Source organism: Myotis davidii, unplaced genomic scaffold (genome assembly GCF_000327345.1).
Source record: "Myotis davidii unplaced genomic scaffold, ASM32734v1 scaffold111, whole genome shotgun sequence".
Taxonomy (NCBI): Eukaryota; Metazoa; Chordata; class Mammalia; order Chiroptera; family Vespertilionidae; genus Myotis; species Myotis davidii.
In genome coordinates, this window is record NW_006284347.1 from 1,923,821 (window position 1) to 1,937,642 (window position 13,822).

The window sequence follows — 13,822 nt, forward strand, 5'->3', positions numbered from 1 at the left end:
GCTAACATTGCCCAGACCCCTCCGAAGCACCATGTTAATAAGCAGACAGTAAGTCTTTAAAATATGGAAAAGCAGTTAATCTTTCCGCTGGCAAATCCTTTGTAGGGGGCTGTTTTCCTTTGCTCCAGTATCGCTGCAGGCAGGGCTTTTCATCTCCTAGGATTTAGGGAAATACAGAGACGTTGGCTGTGGAGCTCCATTGACAACACTTGGGGAGCCTTCCGCCGAGAGGGTGCATGTGCTTCACGCGGTGCTTATCTCGCACTCCTGCGGCTCAGCATCTGTGTGGAGCAGCCTCCTCGGACCTGCCCTGCAGTACAGACAGAGGTCTGCTGCCCGTGGCGTGGACCCACAGCAGGCCTGGGTGCCGGGGGCTTGAGCTCTGCCCCTGTTACTCTAGGACAGTGGTTCTCCCCCTTGGCTGCACATTAGAATCACCTGGGAATTACTAATGTTGTGGCCCCACCCCGTAACAAAGAAACAGAATTTCCGGAGGATGAGGCCCAGAAATCAGGATTTTAAAAAGATTCCCAGGTGATTCTAATGTGCAGCCAAGGTGGAGAACCACTGCTCTAGGAGTTACTCAGCCTCTCCTTTCCCATCTCTAAAATGGGCACAACTACGTCTTATTCATGTAGCTTCTGTTAAGAGTACTTATCCTCTCTGAGTCCCAGTGTTCTCATTAGTAACATAAGAAAATTGATACTTTTTGCCTTTAGCATAATGTTCCATTTCTAAACGTTCTAAGAACACATGAACACATCTATAATAACAGAAGTGTAATATGCTAATTAGACCGGACATCCTCCCCAACGAAGCCACGGCAGTGGGGGCCGAGCCCCTTGCCTGAATTTCGTGCATTGGGCCTCTAGTTCTCCTTAGAAAGAACCTCAGCATTACAGATTCAGCCCAAGTGTCCCTTGACAATTATTCTGCCAGTCTTCTCTCCCCTCCACTGCCCTCCTCTCCTGCCCTCTCCCCCACCCCACCCTTTGCCCTTGCTCTTCCACTGATGACATTGTGGGAGGATCAGACTTGAGGGTGGGGATGGGGGCTCAGCAGGCAGAGGTGCCTGGAGCCCATGCAGGCTGGCTTCACTGAAAGATGCTGGGGCGAGTTTGCAGCTGCCTCTCACCCTCCGAGCAGCCATGACTTTCATCTGTGTGTCTCGGGCAGAGAAGGAGAGTTGCCGGTGCTGGATTTAAGGATGACGGAGGTGAGACCTATCAGTCTGGAGATGACATGGTCTGTGCTTTATAAATATTTAGTGTCACTCGGTCCTTCAATTCCTTCTTACCTTTTGGAAGATGCTTCATATGTTCCTTTATATATTTGTGTTCAACTGACTTAAGTCCTATTGTTCAGTCCATTTATTCTTTCTGTGTGTAACATAGGTCATGGAATGCTTACTGGTTTGTTTTCTATTCCCAAAACATCTGATCAGTCTTACCCTTCCCATTTCTTTCTCTCCTTCTCTGGAACAGAGCTACATATGCTTCAATAGCCACCCCTTGTTATTTCACAGCGTCCTTTTTCTATTTACTGTGTGTTGGATCTCCTTTCTCGACAGTAAGTAGAGATCTGCTTTACCCTTTACCTGGTGCTGAGTAGAAGAACCACATACTGTTGCTATGCAGTCATCCCCCTATTGACGGACTCGCAGTCAGGTTTCGTATTTTTCCTCCTCTCCGGGAACAATGCTATCAGAACCATCTTATCACATGGCTTTTTAGGTCACGAGAAGAGTTTCTCTTACTGAGAAATAAAACTACAGAAAAAATAGGATCTAAATGATTTCCATTATAATTGTACAGTCATTTGTATTAAGTCACATTTCCACCAATAGTGTCAAATAATCACTTCTGCAGACTCTCTTCCATGTGATAGTAGGCCCGACTTAAAATTTAGCCAATCTGCTTATGAAAAATGCATTTTATTTTATAATTCTCTAATTTTTAGTGATTATATATGTGTGTGTGTGTGTGTGTGTGTGTGTGTGTGTGTATTTTCACAACCATTGTATTTCCCTCCAATTATTAGTTCATTTTTTATATGTTCAGTAAAGCAGTAAAGTTTGGTCATTTTCTTCAAAAAGAGATGCCTTTTACTAGATTTAATTTTGGGCATTTCCTAGTGATTATTGATATTGATATTGTCATGGGTTCTTTATCTCATAAATATTTTTTCATTGGGCATTGCCAGTGTCAGGGAAAGGCTGTGGTTTATACTCTGATTATGTAACTGGTCAGCTTGCTGAGTTCTCTTATTAGCGCTAACCATTGGTCAGTGAGTTCACAGGGGTTTTCTATGAACATGGTAATATCTGTTCTTTGGTTGATTTGGTAGGATTCACTTGTGGGCAGATTTTCAATGAACATTTCAGTTTTTTTATGGCTATGGGTCTGCTTGTGTTTTTTATAGCTTGGTTCCACCCCGTAACATATTTTACCCCCAAAGGTGTGTTTGCTCTAGTTTTCAAGTTGTTTGCAATAATATACAGAATAGTCACTTAAAATGTTTTAAATGTTTATCTTCTGAGTTTTAATATGATGTGACTTCTTGATCAGGAACACCGAAAGTTGGTTTAGGTTGATGTTCTTTTAAACCAGAGTCTAGTTCTTTGTTATTTGCACGTTTTAATGTGCATTCTATTCTCCTGCTTTTATCTTTATAAATTTATTCTGTCTTTAATTCTGGAAGTATTTACTGAGAGTCTCCGTGTCCCAGGCACAACTGTAGGTGCTGGGGATAATGGGTAACCACAGGCGGACAGCTGCAGCCTTCCACCTCCAGAAACCAGCCTGCTGTGAGGGGCCGTCAGCAAGGAAGGAGCAGGCAGAGGGAAAGGAGGTTGAGAACTGACACAGTGGTGTGGGAAGGGCTCCAGTCATATTAGAGCAGTGGTTCTCAACCTTCTGGCCCTTTAAATACAGTTCCTCATGTTGTGACCCAACCATAAAATTATTTTCATTGCTACTTCATAACTGTAATGTTGCTACTGTTATGAATCGTAATGTAAATATCTTATATGCAGGATGGTCTTAGGCGACCCCTGTGAAAGGGTCGTTCGACCGCCAAAGGGGTCGCAACCCACAGGTTAAGAACCTCTATTAGAAATGAGAGTAGAGAGAGGGAGATGGTGGATTATTCTTTTTAGGAGTTTTACTATAAAGGAGGACGGAGAAACAGGGCAGTAGCTACATAGAGGTAAGGTTAAGAGAAAGTTTTGTTTTTCCCGAGACGGGAGATACTGACGGCATGTTTGTAACCTGACAGCATGGCTAATAGACAAAGGGGACTATTTGTGCAATGATCACCTCTCTTCTATCGGTCCCATCCTTGCGGTATCCTGGGCCCAGCCTTAGAGAAGGGCATCAATATTTAGCCCAGGGTAGAGAGAAGACCAGGTGGAGGGGCACAGGTGCAGCATATTTTTTTTAATGTGCCAGCTTCTCAATTTAAAAATGTAGTTCATTTATTTGCAAATTTCTTTTTCCCATAGAAGTACTTAAGATCATACTGCACAGATCTGAGTCTGGTTTATTATCAAATTCGCAAGGATTAATTGAATGTGTTTTTTTTTTAACCTTTAATTTCCACTGCTTATATATTTTTGCTATTTCTAATTTTACCATACCATAAAGAAGAATATGCAAGTGATGCTTTCTGTGCTGTGGAATGTGTCGAGGTTGCCACTGTTTGAAAATAACTTAGGGGGACAAATATAGGGTGATGGCAGATGATTTGACTTTAGGTGGTGGGCACACAATGCAATACAGATCATGCATCATAGAAACGTACACTTGAAACCCAAATAATCTTAACCAATGTCACCCCAATAAATAAAAAGAACTTATATTCTACATTTAGATCTCAAGCAGTTTTGTTCCATATTTTAATAGATCATGTATTCATTGATCCCTTTGGTATTTCTATCAGTTTGAACACTATGTTCATAAGTTCATGTCATCCCTTGCTATACTATTTCACTATTTTAATATGAAAAATTATTCATAGTGTATAAACTATTTATTGCATTTTAATGATGTCTTTGAATATTTGCATAATAATATTAACCTGTTCCTCTCTTGTGTTGTTAGCATCTTTCTGGTAAAACTTTTTCTGTCATTTGACATCTCTCATCTGACATGTTTTCCATGTCATTCTGTTTTAGGAGTGTCTTTTGCAAACAGCATAATGCTGGTATTTTGTCAATGCAATTTAAGAGTTTCTGCCTTTTACTTTGTGAATCTAATCACCTCACATTTGCTGTGATTGGTAATAATTTCAGAACAATATTGTCAAATTTTTCTGTATATGTGTATATTACTTAACATGCTATTTTTAGCTATGATCCCTAAATTCTAAAACATAATTTTCTATCATTATCTACAGTTACCTAGAATCAATTTCCCCTGAACCTGACATCCATTTTACTTCATGTTACTCTGTTTTCTTCATTTTATGTATTCCCATGGAGAAGTTGCTGTCATCCTCATCCCTCTTTAAGTAATTTGTTTCTAGAGAAGATATTAGGATTGGTCTATATCTTTAATGATTTGAAATTTCATTCATGCTAGAATGGGCCCTTTCTATGAAAAAAAAAATTTCATCAATTGGAAAACATTCTCTCCCTTTGGAACTTTTTTATGTTTATATCTCTCTCCTTTATTGCACATCTGGTCGATTCATTTGGCTTTTTAAGTCAACCATTTGTCCTTTAAAGAATTGTGTGATGTTGGTTTTGCATTATTCTGAGACTCTGTTAACTTCCCTCCAACATGGAAATCAATGGTCCTCTGATGAGAGTCATCTCAGGTAGGCTATTTTAATTCTGATAGGCACAATCCATTACAGAGGCCAGCTGCTAAAGCGATATCTTTGCATAGGTGAGAAGACACCTAGTGCTAAAAGGGGGATGAAAAGCAGATATTTTTAAAGTTTTATTGAGATAGTTAGCAAGGTTTAATTTTTTTTCTCAAGCCAGGTGTAGTTGTGGAGAAGGGCAGGAAGGGCAGAGAGTGGATGGTGGTTTAAGCATTGGGGGAACATTACTGAACAGTGGCATGCCTTGTTCCCTGCTATGGGTGGGAAAAAATAAACAATTGTGTCATGTTCAATGAACAGGCACAGGGCATTTGTAGAAAGGAAGCTGGTTGTGTTGTAATCTTGGAGGCATTCTTGGATATTATAACATATGAGATGTTAACAGGGGTCCATTTCCTTCTAATTTCCCACAAAACAGCAGATGCTTCTTCATGGGATGACTTTTGTAAAGCATGGTGATACACTCTAGAGCAGTGGTTGCCAACCTTTCAGACCTCACAGATCACCAGTGGACCACCGGTTGGCGACCGCTGCTCTAGAAAACAGAACCAATTTTCTGAAAGAAAGATGAATGAAAGTAAAATTTATGGAGGAATTGAACATTTTATTAGGCTATAGTCTCTTTCATCCTGCTAAATTGAATTGGATGAAATATCATGAAAAGTTAAGTGACCAGGATTCTAGGCCTGGGGTTAAATACTTACCTACTCTGTTGGCTCTGAAAGAATATGGGACTTGGGTCTCTAATTTGTTCCTCCAAAGAATCAGTATTCCTTGTGAAGGGAGGGTTTTTACAGTGGTGTTGCTTTGTCATTCCGCTGTGTTGGGCAATGAAGCAGTAGGTGTCCTTAAGCTGTTAGGCCCCAGCACAGTGTGGACTTGAGATGGGTGGGACTTGTTAAAGGGCCAGCATTCATTTCCTCCAAACACCGTGCAGAGCGGTATCTCGAAGGGTTTAGGAAGTTCACTTCATCTTTTGTCATCCATGTGACACAGCTTCAGTCTGTCTCTGAGGAAAGGAGAGAAAAACAACTTAGAACCGTGGTTCTCAACCTGTGGGTTGCAACCCCTTTGGCGGTCGAACGACCCTTTCTCAGGGGTCACCTAAGACATCCTGCATATCAGATATTTACATTACGACTCATAACAGTAGCAACATTACAGTTATGAAGTAGCAATGAAAATAATTTTATGGTTGGGTCACAACATGAGGAACTGTATTTAAAGGGCCAGAAGGTTGAAAACCACTGACTTAGAAGAACATCAAATGCAACTTTTGATAATGTTTAGGAAGGAAAGCAGGCTTGGAAAAGCCTAACCTCTTAGGCCTGGGAAATTGAGGTGAATTAGCCAAATCTGACCCTGATGATTTGTACACATAAAATTCAGTCTTCCCAACGTGAGTCTTATGAGCTGTGTATGGCTATGGCAATGGGCTCTTGTCTTCTTAGTGAAACTTGGTGTCGGAAAGTGAAGAGCCGATGGAAAAGGCAACTTTAGGAAACTTGTTTTCTAAAATATGGTAGTTACCCCAGGGAAAAATTTTCCTCATGGCTCTTTCCAGGAGGAATGGTAAGTGACCCCCCCATGTCTGTGCCTCTTGTTCCCCCAGGTCCTTTGTCATCCAGCAAATCCCAAGCAGCAACCTGTTCATGGTGGTGGTGGACAGCAGCTGCCTCTGCGAGTCCGTGGCCCCCATCACCATGGCGCCCATCGAAATCAGGTATATCCTTCCGTGTTAGGCCCAGCTGCTGCTGATGCTGGTAAGGGGATCAACTGCCAGGAAAGCTGGGGGAGGAGTAAATGATATCTTCCCACTGTTGGTGAGAAAGAAATTGTCAAGGGATTTTAGTGCCAACAAGCAGTGCCAAGGCAGATTATAGGGCGAAGTACCATTTTGGAAATTTGCCTTAACTACAGTCAACATAATGAATCTCTTAAGTGTGAGCGTTTAAAGGCCCAGAAGATCAGAAGGCGTCCGGAATCTTGCCATGGCTTCCATCCTGAGGTCAGTCTGATAACCCATCCTGTTCTCTTTCCCCGCAGACTTGCCACGGCAATTTCGTTATAGCTAAAAAGTTTACTCATGAGAAAACCATCCCTTTCAGGCGAATCAAAGAGCGTCTACAGGAAGGCTGCTGGCTCCCTGCTCTCAGCCTCGGTGCCTCTGCAGTCTGGGCCATTAGCCTGTTCTCATGCCCACGATATACGATATACTTCACAAGCCTCCTTCCTATCTTTTCTGCCATGGAAGGGCTGTCATTTTATCACCTCTTACACACGAAGTGGCTCTGATCATCTTAGTTCACTTATTTCAAATTGTGGTGAGAATTATTCCCCCTGCTTACGTTTAGAAAGCCTTTTATTTACAAGAACTTTACGTGAAGCAAAAGTAGCAATGTTTATACCAGACAGAGGGTCCCAGTGTATGGAGGGGGGTGACAAGCCTCTAAACCCCTACCCATATGGAGGCATGACTATAAAGGTACTCCTTTTACACTGAAAGCCATGATCAGAGCAAAACTAAGCTTAGTGCTGAGAAAGGTGGGCTTCCAATTGATTTAGGCAAATTGTAAGAGAATACCTCCTGCAATACTGTGAGCAAAAACTTTTAACAAAAATTTTTTTAAAAAAATTAAGTTCACACACCTCCTGAAAAAATGAAAAGTGTGCCTAGACCAGTGCGGCAAACTCATTAGTCAAGAGAGCCAAATTTTTTAAACTTCAACTATATAGGTAGGTACATTGTTATTAACTTAATTAGGGTACTCCTAAGGCTTAGGAAGAGCCACACTCAAGGGGCCAAAGAGCCGCATGTGGCTCGCGAGCCGCAGTTTGCCAACCACGGGCCTAGACAAATTAGTATATGGAAACTGGGAAACTAGTTTTTTAAATGCCACCAGAGCCAGCTGAGTGTTAATCTCAACTTTAAATAGCAAGTGATTTTAATGTTATTAAACTATCTAAATCCTAGAAAAGATTTTAAAGTATAGCACCAATAAGAACTTGAGATTTATTGAGAATGTTTGCTTCTATATTCAAATGGAAGTTCAAGTTCAATAGCAACATATTATATACATATATATGCTGAAAAGCCTTTGAAAAAATTCAATGATCACCCATGATAAAAAGCTCTATGTAATATGTAAAATGCAAACACAAACAATAGTTCCCCAAACACTAAAATCACTTCAGAACGTTATACTTAGACAACTAGAGTCAGAGTAAAATCTTCTAGAGTTAATAAGATAATTAGCTTTGGTTACTTGATACAAAATCTGTATTTTTTTTCTGTAAGTTTCTGGATGTAGTAAGATGAGGTCAATGGTACAGAATAGAAACTCTTATGTATGACAAAGGTTCAATTCAAAAGGAAGAATATAAATTAGACTTAAGTAGTGAAATAACAGTCTCACAAGAAATCCTAGGGATTGTAGAGAACTTCCTATCTGAGACAAGAAAGCTACGAAAGAAAACCAGATTTATTTAACTATGTAAAAATGATAACTTTTCTATGGAAAAAGATTACTTAAAGTCAGTAGCCAATTTATAGAACTTGAAAAATGTACTTAGAAATCAAATTATAAAGAGCACTTTTAAATTAATAAGTCAAACAACCACATATAAAAATAGACAAGTCACTGGGTGATCTGAATATACAGGTAACAATGAAATATCTAGCTATAGCCATGAAAGGCAAACATACCTGTTAGGCCTGCAGTTCCAAGACTGGTCATCTCTACCACCGGCAGGGGCAAATATCACTGTCTGTTGAGGACCTACATTCAGCATTCTTTGTAGCAGTAAGAACAGATGAGAAAACGAGTGCCCATCAATAGGAAAATAGCTTAAAAATAGAGTTAGAATAATGGAGTTGGAGAAACTTGCGTCAGTCACTGGATAAAAAGCACGCTGCAGAAAGTAATAATATTTCATTTTTGTAAAACAGAGCCCTCCTTCCCCCCAAATGAAAAGAAGAAACAAAACCTTTCATAGCCAAAAATGATAGCTCCCTTAGATGCGATTTTTTTTTAACTTCTGATGGGGGAAAAATTAGAAAGCCAATATTTTGCCTTTATAATATGATCCCGATAGTGTACCCCTCAAATAGCCTACATAATAGCATGTATGCAAAGAGTAATTTTAAATATGTTACACATTTACAACTGTAATCAGAGATTCACATTGCTAACTTGATGAAATTTAGACGAGTGAATTTCCCTGAATTATCTAGGTCCCAAGAGACTTTGTTCAAACAATTGAAGAGTGGGGAGAAGGCATCTTGGACTCTGTCTCTGCTCTGACCCACTCTGCCTTTCTCTGCAGGAAAATGCGAGGGAATGTGGGGGTGCACCCAGCCTCCAGGCCAAGATGGTCCTTATCCTGTCCCCTCTGCTTCTGCTGCTCTTCTTAAGGTGACACTGACCGAGATGTTCTCCTGGCATGCTAAATAATGGATAAACTGTGAACCAAAATATGGTGCGACATAGGAGACATGAAATATAGTCCAACCATCAGCATCTCATGATTTTAAACTGTGCGTGATATAAACTCTTAAAGACATGTTGACAAAAATGTTATCTTTTTACTTTGCCAGTCATGTAAATGTGAGTTTGCTACATGATAACTACCCTTCATCAGAAACGGGGCTGCCAGTGGGCAGTGTCCCTTCTGCTTGAAACCCACTGAAACCAATTTAAAACTGTGTACTTTTTAAATAAAGTATATTAAAATCATAACCTCCTTGCTTGGGTTTTATCAGCACTCTATTGCCGAGTGCATGAAAAAGTTACCCATTCCAGACACCAGGAAAGGGGTGGTTGTTGGCAGAGACTTTGCTCTAAAGCAGATTCTAGGCAAATATTTAACAATTGTTTTGATGCTCCAATCTCGGTTATAAAAATATTTACAGAAGGAAATAAAAATATCATCTACATGGGGAAATTTATGACATAGAATCCTGAATTTTATTGAACTGAACTTCAATAGAAATCATAATATGGATGAGAACACATGCTCCCATAATATGCAAGTTTTGAACTATTTGGCATTGGGAATAAAGAAGTCATAAATCCTAGGAATTCATTGTGAGAAGGCTTGAAGAACTTCGGAAAGGAACAATGACTACAAATGACTCCCAAGCTTATTGCTTGAGCATTTGGCTTCTGGCTTTTCCCATAAACAAGAGATGAAATTAGATCTCAAATATTACAAGATGTGAAACTACCCAGACCTGTAAGCATTCCTAAAACCCTGCATCCTGGACCAAAGAAAACAGATTCCATTGTATCACGGTTACCAAATAAAGTGAAATAATTTCCGTGCCTAGGTAGGATCGAGATGCCTTGCTTTGTAGGACAGACATCTAAAAGCCATGTGGGAAACACCCCTTAAATCCCTTTTAAAAAACACATTATGCCTTTGATATTTTAGAAAAATTGATGTGATCATACTACTTTATACTAAAATGATTCCAATATTTATAGGAATACCAATACTACATTGTGGTACTTCTTTAAATTAACAATATGACAATGTTATAACTTGCCAAGCTGCCAAAATTTAACAACAATGGGGCCCTGATATTGTGACCACTGTGGTCATTGATACTGTTCACTTCTATGCACTAAATAAATGAAGTCATTTTGCTCACATAAATTTTAAAATGCACAATATTTGCACTAACCAATTATAATGCAATATTTTTACAAAAATAACATCTCATGACCATTCTCCATTAAAATTCCAAAGGACTGCAACAATAAATATATTACACTATAATGCCCATTTCATGTTAATGATATAAATATTTATGTTGCACATATTTTACAATTTCACTCCCTATCACATTCTAAAGAGTGGAATGGCATCATTTTGAGTACGTTTGTGACATAAAGACAGCATAGTTGAGTCACACTGTTGACCAGGACATTAAGCATCACCATCATGTAAGTACCTCAATGTTTCATCAATGACTTCAAACAATTGGCCACTCTATTGATCTACTTAAATAGCTAATACTTTTCTCCAATGAATTGTGTCAAAAGCAGAAACCTTGATCCCTCTCTACCATAATCTTTTCTTTGGACTGACTCAGCTCCTCAAGCCAAAACCCTGAAGCTGCCCTCCTCTGAGTTTTCCCCTCAGCACACTGTACAAGGAGTCTCACGAGCTGAATGAATATAAAAACATGACCCAACTAAATGCTGTTTACAAGAGACCACCTCAGAACAAAATATACACACAGGATGAGAGTGAAGGGATGGAAAAGAAAAAAAAGCTGGAGTAACAATACTCCTATCTGACAAAATACTTTAAAATGAAGTCCATCACAAGAGACAACAAAGGTCACTACATAATTCTAATGGGATCAATCCAACAAGAGGATATAACCTTGGTAAACATATATGCACCCAATCCCAATATAGGAACACTTAAATATATACAAAAAACTTCTAGAGGACTTTAATGGAGAAATCAACAATACAGTCATAGTAAGGGATTTTAACACCTCTCTGACCTCACTGGATAGATCTTTCAAACAAAAAGTTAACAAGGAAACAAAGACTCTTAAAGGACACACTGGATCAGATAAATTTAATTGATATTTATAGAACATTTCACCCCTAAGCAGCAGAATATACATTCTTCTCAAGTGCACATGGATAGCCCACATGTTAGGACACCAAACAAGTCTCTACAAGTTCAAGAAGATTGAAATCATATCAAACATCTTTTCAGATCACAGAAATCAACTACAGTAAAACCACCCAGAAACATTCAAACATATGGAGGTTAAATAACATGTTATTAAACAATGAATGAGTTACCAACGAGATCAAGAAAGAAAGAAAAAAAACTTTCCAGAAATGAATGAAAATGCCTGCACAATAACCCCAAATTTCTGGGACACAGCAAAAGCAGTCCCAAGAGGGAAGCTCATAGCACTACAGGTATATCTCAAAAAACAAGAAAAGTCAGCAATTAACTATTTAACCCTACAACTTAAAGAACTAGAAAGAGAACAAGAAAAGCCCAAGAAGTAGAAGGGAGGAAATAAAAACTAGAGCAGAGATAAGAAAATAGAGACTAAAGAAATAACACAAAAAATCAATGAAACCAAGAGCTAGTTATTTGAAAGGATAAACAAAATTGATAAACCATTAGCCAGACTCACCAAGAAACAAAGAAAGAGGACCCAAATAAATCAGAAACAAAAGTGGAGAAGTAACCACCAACACCACAGAAATACAAAGGATATTAAGAAAATACTATGAACAACTATATGCCAACAAGCTGGACAATGTGGATGAAATGGACAAATTCCTAGAGAAATATAATCTCCCAAAACTTAATCAGGAGAAATCAGAAAACCTAAATAGGCCAATAACAACTGATGAAATAGAAGCAGTAATCAAAAAACTCCCAGCAAACAAAATCCCAGGTCCAGATGGCTTCACAGGGGAGTTTTACCAAATATTCAAAAAAGAACTAACACCTATACTCCTCAAAGTATTTCAGAAAATCCAAGAGAAAGTAACACTTCCAAACTCTTTTTATGAGGCCAGAATTATCCTAATTCCAAAATCAGATAAAGACACTACAAAGAAAGAATTACAAGCCATTATCTCTGATGAACATAGATGCTACAACCCTCAACAAAATGTTAGCAAATCACATCCAGAAATATGTTAAAAAGATCATACACATGACCAAGTGGGATTTATTCCAAGGATGCAAGGCTGGTACAATATTCACAAATCAATAAACATGATACATCACAAAAACAAAAGACCAAAATCACACGATCATATCGATAGATACAGAAAAAGCATTTGACAAAATCCAATGCCCATTTTTTGATAAAAACTCTCAGCAAAGTGGGAATAGGGGGAGCATATATCAACATGATATATGACAAACCTACAGCAAACATCATACTCAATGGGCAAAATCTAAAACTATTTCCGGAGGAAGTAAAACTCTCATTCTTTGTACATGACATGATATTGTACATAGAAAACACTAAAGACTCCACCAAAAAACTACTAGATTTAATAATGAATTTAGCAATGTAGCAGGATACAAAATCAACACTCAAAAATTGATGGCTTTATTATACAACAATAATGAATTCTCAGAAAGAGAAACTAAACAATCCCATTTACCATTGCAACAACAACAATAAAAATAAGATAGTTACGAATAAATTTAACCAAGGAAGCAAAAGACCTGTACTCAGAAAACTACAGGACATTGAAAAAAGTGATAGAAGAAGATATAAACAAGTGGAAGAATATACTGTGTTCATAGCTTGGTAGAATCAAATCATTAAAATGTCCATACTACCCAAGGCAATCTACAGATTCAATGCAATCCCTATTAAAATACCAATGGCATATTTCACAGAGCTAGAATACTTCAAAAATTTATATGCAATCAACGAAGACCCCAAATAGCTGCAGTAATTTTGAGAAGAAAAGTTGGAGGAATCACAATACCAGATTTCAAGTTATACTACAAAGCCACTGTCCTCAAAACAGCCTGGTACTGGCACATGAACAGGCATATAGATCAATGGAATAGAACAGAGAACCCAAAAATTTACCCAAGCCATTATGCTCAATTAATATTTGACAAAAGAGGCAAGAGCATACAATGGAGTCAAGAGAGTCTCTTCAATAAATGGTGTTGGAAAAATTGGACAGATACATGCAAAAAAAATGAAACTAGGCCACCAACTTACACCATATACAAAAATAAACCCAAAGTGGATAAAAGACTTAAACGTAAGTCATGGGAATTCATAGTAAAAATCCTAAGAGAAACTATAGGCAGCAAAGTATCAGACATATGTCATAGTGAGATCTTTACCAATACATCTCCTAAGGCAAAGGAAACTAAGGAGAAAATAAACAAATGGGACTATATCAAAATACAAAGCTTCTGCACAGCAAAAGGAACCATCAACAAAACAAAAAGAAATGAGAGCATG

General features: G+C 38.5%; 1 protein-coding gene across 1 annotated transcript in view; it reads left to right on the forward strand.

Annotated features, from left to right (window-relative positions):
- The window catches only part of CACNA2D3 (calcium voltage-gated channel auxiliary subunit alpha2delta 3), an 817,122-nt gene extending 807,556 nt beyond the window's left edge, over positions 1–9,566 (forward strand). Inside the window, exons 35-37 of the mRNA XM_006754680.2 lie at positions 6,440–6,552; positions 6,753–6,835; positions 9,154–9,566. Of these exons, the coding sequence (XP_006754743.1) occupies positions 6,440–6,552; positions 6,753–6,835; positions 9,154–9,246 (289 nt within the window). The 3' untranslated portion in view covers positions 9,247–9,566. The remainder of the gene's footprint in view (positions 1–6,439; positions 6,553–6,752; positions 6,836–9,153) is intronic.
- The last annotated feature ends 4,256 nt before the right edge of the window (positions 9,567–13,822 follow it).